The 24,622-nt window shown below is 42.5% G+C and overlaps 1 protein-coding gene across 1 annotated transcript in view; it reads left to right on the plus strand.

The window, feature by feature from the left end:
- Positions 1-14,486, plus strand: part of LOC108045342 (optomotor-blind protein) — a 63,969-nt gene extending 49,483 nt beyond the window's left edge. Inside the window, 6 exon segments of the mRNA XM_017124639.2 lie at positions 7,183-7,329; positions 7,391-7,467; positions 11,673-11,787; positions 11,789-11,918; positions 12,637-12,861; positions 12,864-14,486. Coding sequence (XP_016980128.2) covers positions 7,183-7,329; positions 7,391-7,467; positions 11,673-11,787; positions 11,789-11,918; positions 12,637-12,861; positions 12,864-13,894 — 1,725 coding nt within the window. The 3' untranslated portion in view covers positions 13,895-14,486.
- The last annotated feature ends 10,136 nt before the right edge of the window (positions 14,487-24,622 follow it).

Genomic DNA, 24,622 nt, shown 5'->3' on the forward strand with positions numbered 1-24,622 from the left:
AATACGAACAGAGCATAAATTTAAACCATATTTGTTTTTTAAAGCTTACTTACATAAGAATGAGAAGAACATCAAAAGAAGATCCATAAAATATTCACTATACAAACCAAATCGAAAATGTAATAGTTTAAATACGAATTAATTATTTTTGGGATTGTACGAATATTAAATGTATGACAATTTTAAAATAAACATAGGTAATGTAAATGTAATTCAGATTGATATAGAAAAGAGATCATATTCCTAAAGTGACTAAGGGTGGCTCAAAAAGTCCCATTGATGGATTCCCAACTCCCGAAATCCCCCGCTCCCAGTATGGCTATACTTCAGATAGTAATCCAGGTAGATCGGCGATCTTCGAAGAGCAGCTGAACTACTTAAGGTAAACAGCAACACCAATCGCAACACCAACACACACGTTATTTGCCTAAGCGAACAACTTTGGTGGACAATCGCTTAATGGCTCGCCTGCGGAACATGAAAAAATACTCAAGTGTTATCGATTAATGTCCAAGTCTAGCGGCTACCGAACGAGCGGCTGAACTGGAACCCAAAACCCACAGACTGTCGAGTGCAGAGCAAAGAATACAGAACACCAGAACATCAGACCTCCAGAAGTCCAGAACTCCAGAGACCCAAAACCCGACGAAACCCAAATCGAAAGAAGATGCGACTGAAAAACCCGCTTCCCAAAGCGGCTGCTCAGCCAAAACTCAGTGGCTAAATGGACGACAACAACTTGAACGACAACGACAACGTCGCGAGTTGTTGGTTCTTTATTATGATTATTCGCCTTTTTAATAAAGAAGAACAAAAGGCGCCGACAAATATGGCAAAAGAGCGATGCGGGTCTAAAAAGCAGCAGGAATAGGGAGGGGGGGGATTGAAAGGTAGGGTACCAATATATACGTATATACGTATAAAGAGCGGTTTGCGGCATTTTGGATGGTGCTAATGTCATCGAGCGTTGAACACCTTTATCAGTGTTGCATTGAAATGCACACACGCATGCGCCGAATGGCCAGTTGCATGTGGCATGCAACACTACTGTTGCTACTCCTTCTTATCGCCGCAAAATAGTTTCCCCGATCCCGATCCTCCTATCCTATCCTCCGCTCCTTCTGTCCACCGATCTTTCACAGTGGTGGGTCGCCATTCAATTTATTAGCTGCAATAAAACGCAAATCATCGAGCGGCATCGGCAAAGTGTTGAAATCATTTGAAATATTTGTCATTCGCTGATAGTCTAGTGGCTGGAAAAAAGGGGGTTTGCTTCGGATCGGATCGGTTCGGGATCGGGATTGGGATCGGTAGCTCCCTCGATCCGATCCTCTCGCTTTAGTTTTTATCTATGGCCCCCCGAGCTCTCCATAACTCGGCTCATTTATAAAACAGGCAGTGGCGGCGGACTTCACATAGAAATACTCTGTGACCAGTTGCAAATTTATGGCCCGCCTAGAAGACTAGACTTCCCGACTATCGGGGAGGGGAGGGAGGAGTTGGGGCAATTGGAAAATGCAAAAGCGATAAATAATCATCGATACTTGGTCTAGGTGTTTGCGTTTTATGTGGGTGGCGGGTGTACAAAACGATTATTAATTAAGCACCCGACCACGGGTTATTACAAACCGATTAACGTCCATTGAAGGAGTGTTTTTTACGATCTAAACGGCTTCAACTGAGTATGGTTATGTTTTGCAAGTCGATTACTTACCAATAAGTTATGGTTTTGGCTTGGCTGTGGGATTTATTGAGCGGGGAAGGTTCTTTGAACTTACTTTTTACACCCGAAGGTATCAATCTAAATGGTCTTTAATGATTGAATGCGTAAACATCCTTTAATTGAAATGTAAATCATTCGATGTGCCATGAAACAGTTTGCATGTGTGGTAATTGGTTATCGAGCCTATCGAAATAATCGAAAACTGATCGATTTTCGCTCAACCGTAATACGAGAGTGATGTTCAGTCACCTCGCCTTTCTGCTTGACTTCCGATCTGGCCACGACCGCCGCCTATCGATAACCCGTGGCTATCGAGGCTGGTGGGGATCAGTGGGCCGCATCCAACCGCAGCCACTGGGTGCCAGAACTCATGTTCCGAGCTGGCTTTTTAGCTGGGCATTTGCTTACAGCTCCCGGCCAATCGACTGTGACTGTTGTTTTCTTATTTCATTTTCATGTGAAGGAGGCGGGGGGTGGATATTTTCCAGAGGACCAGGCACGATCGATTTGCATACAGCAAAAGAGAGAAAAACCGCCGCAGTGGACAGGCAAAGGCATCATTAGGCAGCTGCTGCAGCGATTTCATTGAATACCGAATGTTGGGTTTATTTTTCTTCATGTCTTTTTTTTTGTTTTTTTGTTTTTTCTCTGGCCCCAAAACGCCGCCCATTTCGCTTAGCAAATTTGCAATTGGCTGCAGTCTGCTGGAGCTTTTCAAGTGGGCCTCTCTACCACATACAACTCTTTCTGTCTCTGCGTCTTTCTGTATCTCAATCGGTTTCTTTTCGGGGGGCTCTTGTGGCCTTCGCTTCGTGTTGTCATTAAAATGTAAATCCGTTTAATTAACATTTTTCCTCCCCCCACACCGAGAAAAAAAAAACAAACGAACGACCACCGGCCGATAAGGCAGCCCAAAAAGAATTGTTATAAATTGTAAATAAATTTTGACTTGGTCACCGTATTTCGGATTCAGATTCGGATTCAGATTCGAATTCGATTCGATTGGCAGCTGCATCGTGAGAGTTTTGACATGTCCATGGTAAAAGAGATTTTGGACTTGGGTGGCTGTTTGTTTTCCTTTTTTTTTGTTTCTCTTTCGGGGGCATTAAAATTATGCATAATTTACAGATTAATATGAGGCAGCATGGTGGGCCCCCGTCGGGGGATCTACTCCTCTACTCTTTTTTTTCTGGGTCTACCTGATCCGGCGGCTTAATTAAGACATGGGGCTCTCCGGCTGGATCAGAGTTTCGTGTTGATATTTATGGTATAGATCGCTCAATATGCATATCGCTTTAATACTTAATACAGCTTAATAAAAAAGCGACTCGACTCGAATCGACTCGACTGGGATCTTTGGCTTAGTCATCATCAGAGGCGCTTCAATTATGCCCATAATTGGTCAACAGGTAGCCGAAAATGGTTGTGTTGCCTAATTGAGTCCGGAGATGATCATTGAGAGAGTTTATCATTGTCATTTGGCCCCGAAAGCCGGTGCCTTAGAACTCGCGATCGTACGAGATCATTGAACCAGCGATCAGTGGGATCAACCGATCATCCGATCAACCGATCAAGCGATCAACCGATCAAGCCATCAACCGATCAAGCCATCAATTGCTCAAACGAATAAAAACGAAAAACATTTTGCTGATCACTTGCTGCCAATTTCAATTTGGCATCGATCTTCTTCACACGATCTCCCAGTATATTTTGCCAAAAGAAACTCACTCGTAGAGTCGCTGAAATTGAAATTCACTCACGATCACCTTTTGCTTGAGTTCCTTTATTTTCGCTATTTTTGCTATTTTTCCTGAACTTTCCACTGAGTTGGAGAGTCAATTCAATCTAACTGGCGATCACCGTTAACTCGCTGGTTACATGCCAAATCGAATCAAAGTGTGAGTGATCATTCAATTAACCCAGCACGCCAGCAACACCAGCAACACAAGTTGCTGCAGCAACAACTGCAACAGCAACAGCAACAACTCGGCGACAGCAATCACACAAGGCAACAACGACAGCAGTGCCATCATCAGTTAAATTATGTGATAATATGCCAACAATGAGTGTGCAACAGCAACAGCAGCGGCAGCAACAACTGCAACAGCAATCTACCGGCAGCAACAACGATTTTACCTTTTAGCAATCAACACGCAAAAGCCCAAAACAAACGTGTTGCTGGCGGGGGAAGGAGCAACATCACAGCAAAGCACAGCAGCAGCAACAACAGGAGCTCAAGCTGGGTGCAGATGCAGCCGGCAGCCGGCAGCCAGCAACCAGCAACCAGCGAGCAGCAACACGTAGCAACAGCAACAGCAACACGGGAGCAACAGCAGCAACACCAAAGGCAACATGAAATTGTCGCACCATTTTTGGTATTGACCGCCGGCGGCTCAATCAGTTTGTCACCCGGGCGATATATAGAGTGATTAACTGCTCCACGGATTGGATTGTACTTTGTCAATACAAAACTTGACACTGCAAACTGCACAGCAGCAGCAGCAGTAAAAGCAGCAACATGCAACATGCAACTTGCAATTTCTACGTGCAGCAAGGCAATATTTGATGCATAATTGCCTTGGGTTTTTGTTCGCCAATCAATTCAATCAGCAAATACAATCACGACAGCAGCAGCAGCAGCACCAGCAGCAGCAGCAACATCAGAAAACCCAGCAGCAACATCAGCAATCTGGTTGCTGCCTGTTTGAGTGACGACAATCGCACTTCATGTCTAATTAGACTTGTTTATGCCCATTTGGAAAAAAAAAAACTGCAAAAGTGCAGAGCAGAGAACAAACTGCATTGCATGCTTATATTTTTATGGCTATCTTCACGGTTATTTTCATTTAAATCGCAATTCAAACTCGGCGCACAAAACTCAGCGACCAAAATGACATTTTAAATGACAATTTTGCGCCTTGTGCGCCATGCATGGCAGGCCAATGAAAAATTAACGTAATAATGCAAATTGTTTTATCAATAAATTCTAGACACACACAGCTACACTAGCGGCGTAATTATGATGATTGCTGAAATGAATTTATGTGTCAATAAATTTAAAGCAAATTAGCAAATGACGTTTTAAGTAGACGACGACGACGACGACGCGTTTTGCCCGCGATTTATGGACTTGTGTTGCCTCTTTTTTTTTTTTGCTTTTTTGTTGATTTCGACTTTCGGCTCGAGTTTGATGGATGATCGCCCGGCCATAAAGTGTTTGCCTTTAAAAGGCTTTCCAGCTTGGTTGATTGGCGATTTTCCGAGGACCCAAAAAAGCGGGTGGAGCAAAAGCGTTTAGTTCAAAATGGCGGGGCAATTAATCAGCTCTTTGTTGGCATTTTGTTTGGCCTTTTGTGTTTCGGTTTTTCGGTGTTTTTCAGCTCTGGAGTAAAGTGTTCGATTGAATGCCTTGTTTTCATGCCAATGGAGGGGGTTCATATCTGATTTGATTGGATCGATTTCGAAACACCATCAGTTTTTGATTTTCATGATAATAAAACGAATGCTCACCCATACCACTTGTGCCATTTATTACTAAATTCCAATCAAATAATAAATAACAATAGTATTAAGTAGTCATAATTAATACTACGAATTAATCAAAAATATATCCAAAAATATATACCTATATTTATCAAATACCTGATACTTCAAAATGTTCAATTATAAATTGTAGTTGCAAACAGAATCTGCTAAGTAGTTTAATTTATACTACCAGGGGAAGTCAAACATAGGAAACAATATTTATATTCTTATTTTTTGATTACTGATTAAAAAAATAAAGTCCTTTTCATTATTCGCTAGGTAGTGTCTCTTTTGTATTTCGTGATATTTATAAATGTGGGTATTGTAATTGTATTCAGTAATTTGAACTCTGTGAGCAGTATTTCTAGTACTTCAAAGCTTTTGCTTATTTATGTGTTCAGGTATTTCGTAGCCACATCTTTCTTAAACGAATTGTGAAATATATTTGTATTCAGTATACACAGTCGTGGTCCAAAATGAAGTCATATCCACTCCTCCCGCGCGGTGATGTAGTCACTTGGAGCTCCGATACTGATTCATCCTTGAACCTCCCCCCATCGCATTAGTCACACCTTCGTTTCTTGGGCCGAGTCGCCATTGGTGGTCTGATAGTCTGGTGGTTTTGGTTTTGGCTTTGGCTTGGCGAGAGGCGTGCGAATCCGGCGCAGATACAAGATACGAGATACTCGTACTATGAGATACACATTGTGGGCTGTCTCGCTTTGTTTGCTCTCTTTGTCTCCTTGCTTCGCTCGTTCGTTGTAGCAACAACCCAAAGTTTTTTTTCCTTTTTTTTTCATTCCAAATTACACGAACAAAATGGCGACGGGTGCTGCTTGTGGGGTCTCCACACGCAGCAGCAACAGCAACAGCAGCAACAGCAACAGCAGCAACAGCAACAACAGACACAGCAGCAACTTGTCCAGGTTTTACTAGGCCTGTTTGTCGCTTAATCGAAGTCGAGCCGACGAGTTATGGTAATTAAAAAGGTGTTCCTTTCTGCAACAACGGATCGAAACGGATCGAAATGGATTGGGCAATATACTCGTATATAGGGGGTTTCAAGCGGGGGGAGGGGGTTGGGGAGAAGAAGAGGGCCATTGCAGCTTGCTTGGGGGGTCTTTCTCTCTGTCAGCCTTTTTTCCGCCGCCGACAAATTCATATTTTATGACAACAACTTTGTATTGGCAAGAAGGCTCCCTCGTAGCTCTCCCTTCCATACCTTCTGTATGCATATATCTCCTCCTCGATTTTCTCGTGCCTTTTGGTGGGTGGTCGTCGTTGGCTGTTTTGCACAAATGTTGCAAATGTTGCTGCCGTCGTCAATGTTGCTGGCGTGTAAAGTGAACGGCGACGACGACGCCGGCAAATCGTCAGCAATGTCGCCGTATTTTTCGGGGTCCCTCACCTAGGCAAATTTACGGTAACTGCACAGAGAGAAAATCTGGATGGTAGCGTTTTGAAATTACATTTCACATTGCTTATGCCTTAATCAATTAGGAATTAGAAGACACAAAAAACACAAGCAAAGCTAACAAAAAAGGTGTTTTAAGACAAAATAATTTACTTAAATGATAAATAATTGTATATATCGTATAGGAAATAAGTATTCTGCATTTATTTTCATATAACACTTTAATTATTTTTGTTTTGAGAGCTTGAAGTATACAAAATATTGCATTTTCTGCCTTGTTAACTTCAGAAAATGGTTTGTTTTTCTTGTGGAAAGCCTATCTGCTTGGTGTGCCCTTCTTTTTCTCAGTGTGCTTGTGCCGTGGAGTTTTCTGCCGTTCAGAGTTTTGTGAATTCCTTGCGCCGTTCCTTGGTCTCTCGTTTTTGTTTTCCCTCGGTTGGTCGAAACGAACTAACCACGGCCGTCTGACAATACTCCACTAATCCCCCCATTTGCATCTATTTCTGTTCTCCGCCCGCAGACGATCCTGAACTCGATGCACAAGTACCAGCCGCGTTTCCACCTGGTGCGAGCCAATGACATCCTGAAGCTGCCGTACTCCACGTTTCGCACGTACGTCTTCAAGGAGACCGAGTTCATCGCCGTCACTGCATATCAAAATGAGAAGGTGAGTGCCCATCAATGCCCATCATCTCCACTGCCTATTAATCGCTTCTCGTTCCCCGCAGATAACTCAATTGAAAATCGACAACAATCCCTTTGCGAAGGGCTTTCGTGATACTGGTGCTGGCAAGCGGGAAAAGAAGTGAGTATCACCAGTGAATGTGGGATATGTATTTTTTATTGGATAATGCACTTTATCAGAGTGGGGTTAAATAGTTTTAAGAACTTACAAGTAAATCATCAACAAATAAATTAGCCTACTAATACGATCTTTAAGCAAGGAAAGTTATAATAAACCTATTCTTTCTACCAGAGTTCCAAATCATAACAATACAAACGAAATAAGGTAGTTTTAGCTTAAATTAAGAGCTTAAACTATTTGCTAGTTATTAAATACATTAGATCTACGTCTTTTTAAAAAGGCTTACAAAGTGCTTGCCTTGTTTGGTCCTTTCCCCAAAATCTCTGCCCCCCTAATCTTCTATTCCCCCGGAAAAATCATTATCAAAAAGCAAACTAATCAGGACACGACTAATGGGGAAAACTCGGTTGGCCTTTTGTGGCTGTCAGACAATCAAAACTTTGCAGCTCCCTAGTCGAGAACTCATTTGTCTCTTGGTCTGGTATATCTACAATTTACCATCTACCATCTACATCTCCATCTCAATCAGGCCAGCCATCCATCTATGTATCCTCTCCCCCCCTCCCCATTTTTTTCCTGCTTTGTGGCTTGATTAGCAGGCTAAAGCTGCAGATACAGATACAGATACAGATACAGATACATTTACAGATACAGATACACAGAGGGACATTAATTTTTGTCAAATCTATGCGGAACTAATTAGCCTGCAGCTTGTCAAATTGCAAGTCACACAAAGGAGGCTGGGCGAAGGAGGAGGAGGAGTTTGTGGGCGTGGCAGGACCAACCAATGATGATGCTCTTGGCCATTTGGCTTCTGTTTTCCGATGGTAATACTGATGACTGGCACCTCTGATGGCAGCTCGAACATGTAATCCATATTGATGGATTGATTGCAATTTCCTGTTGGGTATGAAAACCCAAAACACCACCCCCCCTCCCCCAGGAAAAGCTTTGAGTTTTTAGAACACAGATTTTCCAATTTCTGTTTGCCACCCGGTGGGTTTGTTCATGGGTATGGAGTTTCGGTGGGTTCTGAGATCCCCCTTTTTTCGAGTGGTTCCGGTTTCCTGTGGGTGGCAGTGACTTAGCATAATGATGAATGACATTTAATAGCCAAAGCGGACTGTCGAAATGTCCATGGCTAAACGTTACAAATCAATTTTCCACCCAGCCACCCTGGGCGAACATCCACCGCACATTTGACACAAACAATTTACTCAAGTCGAGGTCGGCTTTTTGTGTACCGAGAACTGATTACTTCTGGCTTGATTGGCATTAGCGTGTCTGTCTAACCTAAGCTCTATATTCTATATTCCACCCGCCAAAGTTTGAGGCCGAAAAAATCAGTGAATTTGCCTGGTCATTGATGTGACAGCCAGTTGTCAGTTAGTCTACTTTACTCAACTCCACTCTATTCTACCCAATTGTTAATTAAATGCTGGGAGCCGAGCAGGAGGGGAGGGGAGGGGAAGGGGCAGCCCGAAAAAAGGGGTCAGAAAACAAAACCACTAAACCGCTTACAATTCCGCAGAGCAAAAGGCCCAAAGAAGTGAAAGAAGTGCTGGGAGAGCTGCCAAAAATCCTTGGCAATTAGTGACGACTTAGTCAACTCTTTTTTTTCCTGTTTTGTTTTGTTGCTGTGCGCTACCCCCTTTTAACAACTGTCACGCCCCTGCCATGACAACAACAAAAAAGGGAAATATATCCTGGGTGCTGCTGTAAAATGATGACGATGATGATGATGATGATGGTGATGGCATTCCAATGTTGAGTCCTTCACAGCAAGAGATGCTAATTGGTGGCAATCTAGTGCGCAACTTCCGGCGGAATGATATTCAACTGCATAAAAACCCCTTTTGCGGGACTGCTTTAACCCCCTTTAGCACCCCCTTTTTTTTATTTTTGAAACCCCTGCCACTGCCCGCGGCGCAACGAGAACCGGAAATCCAAAGTGAAAACGTTTTAACAGCAGCAATTGAAATTCGCTTTTCTCGGCGCCTTTTGTTGTTCCTGTTGCTCTGGGATTTTTGCGCAAAAACTCTCACCCCATTATAAATTTATTTACTTTTTTCTTTTTTTTTTTTTTTTTTTTGAATTTTTGCTTACCCGAGGCGTTAGTTGACAATAGGTCTTGGTCTCTGGGTATTTATATTTATATATTTATATATTTATATATCTAAAGGAGGCTTTGTGGGCGTGCGTGGGCTGTTAAAGCCGCAAATTTAGACGTAATTCAAAAATTACAGAGCACACAAAACAGCGCAATTTCGTTGGACCTTCTGGAAAGAACCACACCCATGGCAAAATACCAACTCCCTTTTTCGGGGGGCGTTTACTTCGCCGCCACACACAACCACAACAACAATGGGAGACAAAAGGGCAATAGATAAACGTCTTTGGGTTTTGGGCCCAATTTTATGGGCCCGCTGCATGAGATAATACAGGGGCGGAATGACGGGAAATTACCCCCAAATGGGGCGTACAAATTTAATATTACTAGCAAGAAGTACTTTAAAATTTGTTTGAAACTGGGATGACATAGGTTATTTGTTCTTTGCTTTGAGGAAAACATTTTAGATTATTAAATACATTATTGTACAGCGTAAGGAATTTTCTAATGAATATCAAAACAGAAAGTTCCTTACCTTCCTAAAATCTATTGAAAGAAATTAATGAAATCATACCAATATTAATTTAGATACTTTTCTCTTGAGTTTGGATTTTGAGAGCCCCAAAAATAAGGCCTTAAAAGAAAAGAGTTTATGCCGTCCCTGAGTAACCCCGTGAAAAGTTGGCCGTCTTGGGCTTTGTAGTTAAGTGGGTGGGTCAGATACGTTGCCTGGATTAACACAAATTGATTTGCTATTAAATTAGGCTCTCGCACACACACAGGTAGGTGGAAAAACAGTTAAGTGTAAAAGAAGACGCCCTTGGCGCAATGCCAGCAATGCAAAAGTGGGTGGTTTCGGGTGGCTTGGGTGGTGTGGGTGGTTTGCAATGGGTGTGGTTGCTGTGATAATGATACACACACCATTCGCATGTGTGTTCGCTGGCTAAAATTGCCCAATTTGTGAGGCAGTTCGGCTTTGATGTGTGAACAACAGCGGTGCGGAAAAATAAGGAAAATTGAAATGGGAAATGTGTGTGTGTGTGTGTGTAATGGAGGGAGGGGGAGAAGGAGGGGGAAGATTGGCCAGAGCAGACACTAAATTACACTAACGTGTTTTGAATTATTTTTCAATTTCATTGTCAGCCGCAGACACACAGACGGACGGACAGACTTGCGGACAGACTACGTCCGTACGAAACGGACGGACGGAGAGCTCCGGCCCGTTTCCGCCTAGCATTGTTACATTTCAATTAAGGTTCAGTGGGGGAATGTGGGCGGTGGGTGGTGGGTGGTGGTTTCGTGGGTGGGTGCCAATGTGGGGCACACGTCACCCAACTGACAGAAGGTAGCCCATTTTCGGGGCTCGAGCGGTGTGTGTGGAACTGGGATTTCGGAACTAGGTACTGGGTACTGGGAACTGGGAACAGGAACCAACCGCCGCCAGCGCTGGTTTATCATTTAGCAGATATTTCAGTTACCAACAATATTATCAAAGCTTGGCCCTCTGATCCCAAACGAAAATTCCGCTGGAAAATCAACCGATAAATGTGGCTAAAAGGTTTAAGAATTCGTGGAAGGGGTTGGGAGCTAAACTAGTCCGCATAGTGGCAATATATATCCATTAACACTTTGATTCCCAAATAGAATTAATAAATATAAATATATAATTATAATTAAAGTATATTTAAGATAAATATGCATCACTATTGAGCAAACATTTTTCATTACTTCATCTATTTACTAAGCTAAAACAAATTTAAGTCAAAGGTTACATTTAAGCATTAATAATATAATCGATTTAGTTTGTTAGAATCTACTTTCTAAATATTTTCGATTGTAATCAATTAAGTAAAAGAGTTTTTACTTAAGGAGGACTTTAAAAACACAATATTTATTGATGAGATCAATTTGTTGACATATAAATATTATTTATTATTGGTTGCTGTTTTTTTAATACGGCTATTTTCAAGGCAATATAAGTACCCGTTTATTTAAGTGCTTATTATCCTTGATGAATCTATTGGGGGTATCCTTTTCCACCTGACCATTGGATGTTCTAATTTGTGGCCCGTCTCTCGTACAACTGTTGTTACAGGCAGGCGTTGATGTCGAACCGAGGGTCCGATTCGGACAAGCTAAACCCGACCCACGTGAGCAGTTCGCGGGCACCGCTCCACCTGGGCCACGCCGGCCGTCCGCCCCACCTGCACCCCCCACGCCGCCCTCCTCGACAACCAGCAGGACGACGACGACAAGCTCCTGGACGTCGTGGGTCCTCCGCAGAGTCCGCTCCTGCCGCTCAGCCACTCGCTGCAGCAGATGCACGCCCACCAGCACTCCGGTGAGTAATGGGACATCGAAAGTACTGAAAAACAGATTTGCAGTGATGGGAATTGGCAGCTACCTTGAAAGACAGACATCGTTTTTTATGAAGATACCAATTTAAATGGATAAAATCAGGGACATTATTTGAATAGTGTTGCACAATAAGATCTAAGAAGATGTAGAGGATTTCAAAACGGTTGGATAATAATAGGGTGCATTTAAACTCGGTATAATAATGAATTTTATTTTATATAATGATCCCTCAAAGAGTTCCTAAGATTGTAGGTTATTTTACAGCCACAGAGAGAAATATCTGAGAAACATAGGGTAAGATAAAGGTGGATATTCTTGAAAACTTTTTGATATGGAAACTTAGTAATGATGGGGAAAATACTCTACAATAATAAAGATCATACTGTAACAAGAATTGATTGATCAGGACTTCAAGCATTTAGTTGACTTTCGTGATAGGAAACATTACACAAACAAAAAGAAATGACATAAGAATCTATGTGAATCTGGCTTGGCCAATAACACTAGGTAGTTGCAATGGGGAAGTTCGAATTTCTCAATAAGATGTAAAATATATGCAGTTTGTTTTGTTTTCTGTGTATTTGCAAGTAGGAGACACTGCCATCCACTGCCCATCACTGCTCTATACCCGACAACTCCTGATGTCTGTCCATTGCCATGAACTCTTCTAATTTTCCCTTTTTTTTTCTCCCACCAAACAGCCTTGGCCGCCTGGTTCAACCACCTGGCGGGCGCGGGAGCCGGCGCCTCGGAGCACGCAGCCGCTGCTGCCGCGAATGCCAGTGCGGAGGATGCACTGCGTCGCCGCTTGCAGGCGGACGCCGACGCGGAGCGGGATGGCAGCGACTCGAGCTGCTCGGAGAGCGTCGGCGGCAGCACCGGCGGTGCCTTCAGGCCCACCTCGACGGGCAGTCCCAAGGAGGCGGTGGTGGGGCGGCCGCCGCGGCCGCTGGCCTAAATCCCGGCGGTGGCGGTGGTGGCGGCAGCTACCCCTCGCCGAACATCTCGGTGGGTCCGCCGATCCATCCGTCGCCGCACCTGTTGCCTTACCTCTATCCCCACGGCCTCTATCCGCCGCCGCATCTGGGCCTGCTGCACAATCCGGCGGCGGCGGCGGCCATGAGTCCGGCGGGCCTCAATCCCGGCCTGCTCTTCAACGCCCAGCTGGCGCTGGCCGCCCAGCATCCGGCCTTGTTTGGCCACGCCTACGCGGCGGCGGGACACACGCCGGTGTCGCCGTTGCAGGGATTGAAGAGCCACCGCTTCTCGCCGTACAGTTTGCCGGGCAGCCTGGGCTCCGCCTTCGATGCAGTGACTCCCGGCTCGAATGCCAATCGCTCGGGCGATCCGCCCGGCGGCGGACCTCTGGGTGGGGGCGTGGTGGAGAACGGACCCCGCAGCCTGAGCTCCAGTCCGCGACCGCGGCCCGCCTCCCACTCGCCGCCCACGCGACCCATCTCCATGTCGCCCACCACGCCCCCTTCCCTGATGAAGCGCGGCGGGGGCGGAGGGGGCGTGGCCCAGGCCCAGCACTCGCCGTCGGAGCTGAAGAGCATGGAGAAGATGGTCAACGGACTGGAGGTGCAGCACAACGGCAGTGCGGCGGCGGCAGCGGCTGCTTTGCAACTGGCCGAGGAGGCGGCCCAACACCACCACCACACCCAGGCGCACCACCCACAGCAGCCGCATCCGCACCACCAGCCGCAGCAGCACCAGGCGCACCACCAGCAGCAGCAGCACCACCCGACCCATCTGCACCCGCATCCGCATCATGGGGCGACGACGGGCGGGGCGGACCAGTGACAATTACTGGACGGCCGCTCCGACTGCGAGGACGGCGGCCTGGAACTGGAGCTGGAGCTGGAGCTGGAGGAGGACGTGGAGGAGCAGGAGGAGGCGGAGGAGCAGGACGAGGACCGCAGCTCGGTGATCGACCTCGACCTGGACGTCGACGTCTGACCGCGAACGGAGGAACGCCGCAGCCTCTAGCCCCCGAAGTACACGGCCGCCGTTTTCGTGGCTTAGCCGCCAGTGTTGTACATACATATAGCGATCTGATCCCCGGACTTGGGCATTTGTAGCATAAAGGAGAGAGAGAGAGGAGTAGGGAGTGGAGTCGTCCTTTCCAATCACCCTGCCCCCCGCTCGAATCGCCGGCCATAAGTCCTTTTTTTTCTGTCTCGTTTCTAAGCAAAGCCTAGCCCCTAGAAATCGCCGGCGATTTGCAGGCAGTGTGATTGAGGGAGGGGAGGGGGGAGGAAAGGAGTAGGGGCGTGGCAAGAACGGATGAAACTTTTAGCGCCTTGAAGGGCCAACACACTTGGAGATCAAACAAACATAAAAAAACAATGAGAAATAAGGGGCAAACAAATACCCTCATACAAATTTATAAAGGCATATATAAAATATGTATCACCCATATATGTATATTGATTGGATTGGAAATAGCAACATCAAAGATGGCGCCTCTTTATATACATCTAGAACATATATATATATATATATATATATATAGTATATATAGAAGCTGATATATATACAGATTGTAACCTTAGTAAAACATACAAAAAAAAACAAAACAAGAATGGAAAAACCCCCAAAAAAATAACACAAAAAAAAAACAAAATAAATGCAATTTTTTTTCTTAGTCTTAGGTGGATGAATTTTTTTTTAGTAAACGTAAATAAAACCTATATACATAGAAATATATATACATGAATAATTTATGTAGCTCTTAAGTACCAAGATACCGTAAACACTCAACAAACACACAGACACATGCAGCACCACCCCCACACACACACACTCACACACACACACACACCAGTGACAAGTTTTCTTCGTAGACGATGGAAAATGCTTATCGAAACAAAAACTATATAAACTATGAGAGCTTGAGTTTTCCTAATTAAACTATAATATATTTTTTTTCGATTTTTTTTCGTACTTTTAAGTTCTAAAAACCAAAGAAGAAAGTAATCAATTTTTTTTGTCGTATTTTTATTTTAATTTTCGGAACCCCCTGAGATGCTAATTTAGGGCACGAGTTCTGTGTGTGTTTATATCATAAATATATATACATATATACTATAAAAGTATGGATAAAAAATTTAATTTTTTTTATTAGAAAAGTACACTTTTTTTTGTGTAAGATGGATTAAAAAAAGATAATGAAAAGAGTTGAATTCAACGCATGTTCCTCGCATAATTTAAGAGAGAGCGACAAAGACGCAGCTAACACACACCCACACACCAGCCCCTCACACACACACACACACTCGCACACCAACACACACACACCCACAATACACTCACACAAATAACGAGAAAAAACCAGTAAAAAATTCACAAAAAAAAAATTAAAAATAAATTTCTGTAGCGATTTGTTTTCCTTGTAACCCAATAATAATGCAAAATCACACCATCATCATCATCATTATCATCACCTGGCATCATCTTTATGATGGAAAAGAATTGACTTTTTTTTTCTGTTGGTTAGCTGTTTTTTGAAAATGAATTATACGCAAAAGCAATATTAATTATAGTTAATTAAATTTAAAACAAACGCAAACAACCCGAAACAAGAACAAAAACAGCAACATCAACAGCAACAACAACAAATTATGTACGAAAGGATATATATTTAAATATATATATGTATATGGATAAAATTAATGAAGAAGCAACAACACCTCATGTCACTGCAATTATATATAAAATTAATTAAACAACAACAAAACAAAGGAAATTAAATAAAAATTATTACTAAAAAAAAACAATAAGCAAACACTGCATTTTCAAACAAATATGAATGGTACAAACTGGAAAAACAACAACATGCAATCAAAATCGGCCCGTGTTTCATTAGATTTTCCGTTTTATTTATTTGGATAACTTTTTTCTTTTATTTGGGCTTATTGTTTGTTGTCTGGTTGCTGGATTTCCCCCCTCGGCACGCATCCTTCCCCGAAATGAGCAGCGCCAACGGGAATATTAAATAAAATGAATAAATAAATAGCAGCGGCTGGCAAACAGTGCGTGTCATAATTAACTGACCCACACTGCCCGTCAATTGTCTGCTGATGGCCAGGTTTGCTGGGGACTGTACTGACCAGGATTTCCTCTCCATTAAGGACACCCAACAGAATTTTGCAAGAAATCCCATTGGTCGTGAATTTGTTGGCATAAAAGTAAGTATGAAGGGAAAATCAATGCATGTAAAGTCTACTAAGGGAAGAGATAACTCCAGAAAAAAGTTTTTCCCAAGAACTTGAAAATACTTTTATAAAAAACCAAATATTCTTAGATTTAAAATGTATACCAATCCCAATTATATAGTTCTTTTTAAATAACAAGTTAATTGAGCAGATTTTGAAGAGCTTTGTGGACAAGAGTAAAACGAGTTTTATTTGTGATGTTGTAAAAGAAAAATACAGTAGTCCTTCAAAAGTAAAAGTCTAAAATAACGATTTTCGGTCCCTGAATCATTCTATACTCGCATATATTCTTAAAATTTCCTGTATTCTTAATTCTAAATGAATCATTCTCTACTCGCATATATTCTTCAAATTTCCTGTATTCTTAATTGATTTTTTCGGAAACTGTCGCTTATCCGCACCCTCAATTTGAAAAGTTTTCGGCTTTTCCTGTCCCCGGCAGACTGGCGATGATGGGCTTGAGCACTTGGGCCAACTTGACTGCCGGATATCGAAGGTGTAACATTTAATTTAATAAAAACTTCGCCTGCGGCTGCAGTTTGACAGGCAGTTTGGATTAGCCAAGCGGCGATTATCGACGGCGTGGCTAAGCCAAGCGTTAAGCACTGGGCTAATAGAATTTGGCACGAATGCTCCCAGCTCGACGAGATAACGTCGGATTACGGCGTATTTGTATTTTCGGATCCCTAATTGAATGCCCGCATGCGGGAAAAGTATATACACACGTATAATATAGCAGAGTATAGTGTAGTATAGTTGCAGTCTGGAATCGTTGGTTACGCCCGACTGACGGCGGTTGTAAATTGTAACGCTTCACTAGCAAAAGGCGCAAAGAGTTTAAGTGCGGCCGTAAAAGTTGCAGCATTTCCCCTGCCCCTTTAGTTAACCCTTTTCCTTTCCTCTTTTTGCCCACGCAATGTCTGAGTGTTTTGGGCCAAAAGTCAAATAGAATTGAATGCCGAACATAAATTACGTATTATTAATTGCCGCCGCCGCTGTCGCCAGTGTCACCAATGTCACCACCAAAACCCGTCGGCCCAACCAACTGTTCGACAAAAGGGGTAATGTCGATGTTGACAACAATAACTTCTCCCCCCCCACACACTCGTATCCACCCCCTCCCCACCCTCTCAACCCACGCACTCGAGTCATTTTCCGTGCAATTTCCAGATATAACTTGTGGAAGTAAGCTAAACTGGAAATATAACTATGGGATTAACTGCTACAAACTATCTTTATCAACAAAAGACCAATGTTGAAACAATCCAACACAGTCATTTTTAATGACCAAAATCAACTAAAATTTCCTTTTTTTGATCAAAACCAAATGCCATACCTCCCTGAATTCGTTACAAAATTTCCAATTCATTGGTATTCCTTAGCTTAACATTTTTATTTTAGGCCAGTTTGTATGATTGTTGATTTTATTTTTGGGTCGATTTTTCATCTTTTTAAGCAATGTAACCCCTTCCAAATTTTCGAAAAATGGGCCTGCAGAAAAGTGACCTAAAACCTGCACTTCTTAGCCCAGAACTTTTCTTACGGACATCTGACTTCAAAGTGGCATACTTTAAAATGATTGTGGCTCCACTCTCTAAAAAACTGCGTTTCCACTTTATTTTTTTTTTTTGGGTCCATTTTTCATCATTTTAAGCAATGTAACCCCTTTCCAAATTTTCGAAAAATGGGCCTGCAGAAAAGTGACCTAAAACCTGCACTTCTTAGCCCATAACTTTTCTTACGGACATCCGATTTCAAAGTGGCATACCTTAAAATTATTGTGGCCCCACTCTCTAAAAAACTGCGTTTCCACTTTATTTTTTTTTTTTGGGTCCATTTTTCATCATTTTAAGCAATGTAACCCCTTTCCAAATTTTCGAAAAATGGGCCTGCAGAAAAGTGACCTAAAAAATGCACTTCTTAGCCCATAACTTTTCTTACGGACATCTGACTTCAAAGTGGCATACCTTAAAATGATTGTGGCTCCACTCTCTAAAAAACTGCGTTTCCACTTTATTTTTTTTTTTGGGTCCATTTTTCATCATTTTAAGCAATGTAACCCCTTTCCAAATTTTCGAAAAATGGGCCTGCAGAAAAGTGACCTAAAACCTGCACTTCTTAGCCCATAACTTTTCTTACGAACATCCGATTTCAAAGTGGCATACCTTAAAATGATTGTGGCTCTACTCTCTAAAAAACTGCGTTTCCACTTTTTTTTTTTTTTTTGGTCCATTTTTCATCATTTTAAGCAATGTAACCCCTTTCCAAATTTTCGAAAAATGGGCCTGCAGAAAAGTGACCTAAAAAATGCACTTCTTAGCCCATAACTTTTCTTACGGACATCTGACTTCAAAGTGGCATACCTTAAAATGATTGTGGCTCCACTCTCTAAAAAACTGCGTTTCCACTTTATTTTTTTTTTTTGGGTCCATTTTTCATCATTTTAAGCAATGTAACCCCTTTCCAAATTTTCGAAAAATGGGCCTGCAGAAAAGTGACCTAAAAAATGCACTTCTTAGCCTATAACTTTTCTTACGGACATCTGACTTCAAAGTGGCATACCTTAAAATGATTGTGGCTCCACTCTCTAAAAAACTGCGTTTCCACTTTATTTTTTTTTTTTGGTCCATTTTTCATCAAATGGCCCTGCAGAAAAGTGACCTAAAACCTGCACTTCTTAGCCCATAACTTTTCTTACGGACATCCGATTTCAAAGTGGCATACCTTAAAATGATTGTGGCCCCACTCTCTAAAAAACTGCGTTTCCACTTTATTTTTTTTTTTTGGGTCCATTTTTCATCATTTTAAGCAATGTAACCCCTTTCCAAATTTTCGAAAAATGGGCCTGCAGAAAAGTGACCTAAAACCTGCACTTCTTAGCCCATAACTTTTCTTACGGACATCCGATTTCAAAGTGGCATACCTTAAAATGATTGTGGCCCCACTCTCTAAAAAACTGCGTTTCCACTTTATTTTTTTTCTTTTGGGTCCATTTTTCATCATTTTAAGCAATGTAACCCCTTTCCAAATTTTCGAAAAATGGGCCTGCAGAAAAGTGACCTAAAACTTGCACTTCTTAGCCCATAACTTTGCTTACGAACATCCGATTTCAAAGTGGCATACCTTAAAATGATTGTGGGAGCCACTCTCTAAAAATCTGTGTTCCACTTTAAAAACTAAAAAAAATATTTTGGTACAGTTTTTGCAGACTGAGTCTCAGTTTTTGATCAAATGAAATATGAAAGATTTTAATGTGGATAAATCGAAAATGAAACCACCTATTCTGTGCTATATATTCCATTTGTCGATCTGATATTCGAAGCGATGGTGTGCCACCTGCTGATCCCCGATGACAGCCATCCATCAGCCGAACTTTCTGCACGTCATTGGGTCGAACATGCAAACACTCGCCGGTATAAATATTTAGATATCTCCGCCACTAAACATGAATTGGCATTATCATAACTTGCGTTTTATTGCCAAAACATTTATGAGGGACAGACAGCGCGAAGAGTTTTGGTGTGGAGTGTGGAAGGTGGAAGGGTCGAAAGGTGGGTTCGAAATGCGTCAAAGTGCGTGTCGAAAGTTACTGGGCATACGAATACCCTTCGCCGGCTTTCAAAGGGGCGGCCCCTGCCATATTGATCATAATAATAGTTTTACGGGTTAGAGAAGTCACAGTCGCAGCGACAGCGACAACGAGCAGCAATAATTTAGCAGCAAATCGACATTGGGTTAAATCGGCGAAATGCCTTTTGTCCTTTCTTGTGTTCTTTTGAGCAGTGATGGTTGTACCAATTTCCGTACCCATAAAGTATTGAAATTAGATGCAATATGTTTTCTTTATACTTAATTAAACATCTATAATATATCGTTTATCATAAACTACATAAATGAAAAGTATTTTACTTCCTAATTGATTAATTGATTTTTAAAGTAACAAATTGATGAGCACGGATTGCCTATGAAAGTGCAAGGATTTTTTCCAATTTTAGGTACAATTTCGAACAGGAACAGAGAAGGTTAAAAGGATATGCAGTACCTTTCCCATCACTGATTTTAACCCCTTGACGGTGCGTAGATGTTGCGTGAGTTGGCTTAAAAAGGGGTGGCCTTCGACGGGTTGCTGGGTGGGTGGCTCAAGTTTGTTATGCATATTTGATTAGTTAGCGCATTTTGTGGATACGCACAGGAAGTTGACTCTTTGCGTGCAGCACGGCGAAGGGGTTGGGAGCCCCAAACCCCTGACACCCCCCTTCCTTTCTGGTCGATGGGCGGAGTTGTTGTTGTACGTAAGCGGCCGCACGGCAGCAATTAAAATGCTCAACTTGTCAACAACGCATTCCATCCCCCAATCTCCACCTCAGTCCCTTTTTCGCAAACGGCTTTGATTTGTGGACAACAAGAGTCGAAAAACTGTTGACAACATGATGATGATGATGATGATGATGATGATGACGATGATTCAGTTGGCTGTTTGGTGGCGATGATTCAGCCAAATGGGATGTTCCCAAAGGAGGGGACATGACTCTGGATGCTGGACACTTTTTACCGACTCTCCATCGATTCATTAGCAATCGAAGAATTTCTATGCTTTGTCGCTCAGAATCTCATTTTTTAGCTACGAAAAATCTCATCATTTGGGAATGTTCGATTAAATATATATATGGAATAGTATAATTGATACACAATTATTTAAAGAGTTGCATCAAGTGTACAATCAAAAATATATATTAACTTTTATTATCTTTTATTATTAATCATTTCATTACACTTTTTTTAAGAAGAATTTTGGAAACAAGTTTATTATATCTTAAGCCAGCTTTTACCAACAGATTGCATTGCAGATTGCTGTATGCTCTTACCAACTTATTGGCAGAAGATCTCAGCTAAGTACCAGCTATTTTAAAATACTTAGCAACAATGTAAGGAAAATTTGCATATGCTACGTTTTGCAGCTCTTAGCGATCTTGCCTGTTCATATTTCTTAACTGCAAGTTTAATATGCAACTTATAAAGAGTGCATTAAACGAGGATATCTATCATCCTTTTCCAGTTCTGGCTCCTTCAACACATTAGCCACCTGATGTCGGTAATTTGTACTTCATCCCGCAGTAGGCATTTTCAAGCAGCTTGCAACATTGTAGGGGAAATTTGCATATGCCTCGTTCGGGTGCTTAAATACTGAATGGAAACTGCGACGTGGGGCAGCACCGCGATCCACTGCATCCATTATCCCCAGGGGCGGTGCTCCAAGGCCACAAAAAGCCGCCACAGTCAGCACCTCGATTAATGGACACGGCCTAATCAGGAAAGCGGGGGGAAGCCAACCACACACATCACATATTGGCGTGTCCTGGGTTGCGATCATTTTATAAGCCCAATTTCCCCCTTTTACCATTATCCTCTCATGCGAAACAGGGTTTTTTTTTTTGGCGAAGGGGGGGCAACTCTGCCTATCAATACGTGGAAATTTGTTTTCAATTTTTCGGTTGCAGCGGTCATAAAAAGAGCTCACGCACACACACACACACACACACACACCTGTGCTCGAAAAAGGGTTGACAGGAAAGTCGAAAAAGGGTTAAGGGGGATCGGCTATATCCCTATACTATATACACCTTTATTTGCCTGTGTATTTGTGCAACCATCAAAATGCAAATGCGCGACCATAAATAATGTGCACAGACGGAGACAAGCGGCCTAATAAAAACCACCCAAACGATTTAAAAAAAGAAATACCTATAAAACCGAGACAAAACCCAAAATCGAAGTGGGCGTGGCAGAGGGGGGGGGCTTTCGAAAGGGGGTTTTTTTTGGGTGACGCTTCAATGGCTGCGGCGTTAAAGGGTTGCCATCGATTTGGTCGCTCTGCTCGCGTTTAAACGACGCGACAAATTAAAATTCCCTACATCCGGGAAAGGTACCCCTCCCCCCCCCATGCCACTACTATTGGAAATAAAAAAAGCCCCCTTCCCACGCCCCTGCTGCTGCGTAGGCGTTGCTCTACAAGTTTAACCAAAAGTCATGCTCGATTAAATTGCTTTTGTTTGGCAGCCAAACGGAAGTTGAGTTACCGAAAAACTCAAAAAGCCCATGGAACACCAGTGAGAGATATAGCAGATACCAGATACCAGATACAGTATATGGTAATATAACCCATGGAGGCATAGGTATATCCCTCTCCATTGATCTGTGACGTAGGTGCGGCATTCGCAGCGTAATGAAAGGGAGTTGCCTTTTGTATTTCGCGGTGGGGGCGCAAATTTGAAAATCAGTTAACGGCCAATTTGTTGGCCAGCCGCAAAAGAGCCGAAAATAATGCGGTGCCGCTTGGTGTGGCATTGTGGCACTCTCATCTATAGCTCGGACCAAAAACCCCCTCCCCCCCAAACACACACAAACACACACACACACTGGTAGCCATCGATCCATTTACTTATTAACGAAAAGCATTTTCCACATTCGGCCAGCGGCTGCCAAAAGATGACAAGATGATGGGATGTGCCCGATATCTGAGCCTGCAGTTCGGCGGAACTCTATTTGCGGTAAATTGCCGACCCCTCGGTTGACATCTCCTCTAAACCACACCGAAAATAAATATTAAACAAATGTGTATTAACTGGCATGATGGTAATCGTTTTGAAATGCACCTGATCTAGGGATAGAAATGAACTTTAGTACATAAAGAAACAGACTGTTAATAAGAAAAATGTTTACGACAGCCGAAATTAGTTATCAGAAAGTTCCAAGTCTTAAAACTAACTAACACATTCAATTTAATAATCAATAAACAAAGTGTTATGTTTATAAACCTTTTATTGGAAAAGGAATGGAAAGTATTATGTAGCAATATTTTATTAATATTAATATTCAACATTTAATTAATATTTATTTGAAGAAAGTGTAAATAGAGTTATAAGTTAGTTAATATAGCAAACTCCAATATTTCCTCATTAAAGTTACCATTTTGTGGGATCATTCGATTTGATACGATTGTGGGTTGATCGTTTGTTCTTTTTTATCCAAGATATACATGCCAAGTGTTTTTCACAGTGCATCTTTCAGAACGAGCCATCGAAATGAGTGAACGGTGGACATTCGCGTGGACTGGCTGACCAAACTGGCTGACTGACGCTGCCATTATCCAATTTCCATATGCAAAGCCAGTTGACATTTTGCGGCAGCTACAATAGCCGCCCATGGCCCCCTCCCCTCCCATCCCCTCCCCTCTTCCACCCTATATATATGGCTATATATCCCAAAGACCCCCCCACCCCCACCCCAGTGTTCCACTTGCATAGCAATTTCGTCTGCGCCGTTGTCGTCACTTTGATTGATTTGACTTTTTGTGCTGCGATTTTCGTGTCGATTGCGAATGTTTGCGGGGTGGGGGAATTGGATGACGGCAGTGGGGCGGGGGAGGGGGGTACCATCGATCGGTCGGGCTTTTCGCTGGATTAAGTCTTGTGGCACACTTGCTATACTTCTACAATAAATGCGACATCTTTTGGAAGAAGAGAGCTGCTTATCGTATTGATTTCTGTCGAACAAGTTTTTTTTTCTGGATTAAAAAGGGATTTCAAGGAATCACAAACTACACTTTTAATCCAAACATTATTACAGCTTGTTCTGACATGGCGGATTGATGATAGAAACAGTAAACTAAATGCATTCCTTAACTGATTCAATACCATGAATATGACAAACTTACTATATACATGTATGAATTAGTATCTCCAGATTTCGTCTATAATGTTTTCACATAAATGCCATAAAATCATTTGCATTCTGGTACTTCTATCTCCAAAACTACGATCTAAAGTACTTGCATCGCTTTCCATTCACCAGATAATTGCTTAATTGATTGCCCTAAGACATCAATTAAGATGCCCAATTGTTTTGTCATACGTATAGTGCCAAATTCAGGGAATAGTATTTACAATCGGCATTATCAGATGTTATATCAGAACAATACTAGTGATGTCAGATTTTCACCGAGGTTAAAACCAAGGAGCGCCATAAATGATTGGCCTTTCAATTTTAATCAAGTAATCGATTAAGCTCGACTTCGAAACCAAGAACTTTGCCACTGAGCGAAAAGCTGCTGAAATCAAGTCAAAGTCCCGGACAAAGAACATACTGAATCGGAACAATAGGAAGGAGTGCAGACGAGTGGGGGGGGAGGGGGGAGGGACTGCCGAGGACTTCAGAGATTGTCAATATGGGGGATGAGAGGAGGGATGATGGGGTCCTCGCAATAGAGGGGCAGTCCTGCCGAGAACTTTATTGTCAATGCTCCGTTTAAAATTCCAATCGACACCCGAACGCGGCAAAGTTCAAGCGACTGCAGATCCGCGGATCGGGGATTCTATATGGCCAGAACCCTCGAGTCGAGTGTGTTTGTGCATATTTTATGCAAATTATCGCATCGCCGCCGCGATTTATGTGGACTCTCGCAACTCCAGCG

The sequence above is a fragment of the Drosophila rhopaloa genome, unplaced genomic scaffold (assembly GCF_018152115.1).
Source record: "Drosophila rhopaloa isolate 14029-0021.01 unplaced genomic scaffold, ASM1815211v1 contig_3, whole genome shotgun sequence".
Taxonomy (NCBI): Eukaryota; Metazoa; Arthropoda; class Insecta; order Diptera; family Drosophilidae; genus Drosophila; species Drosophila rhopaloa.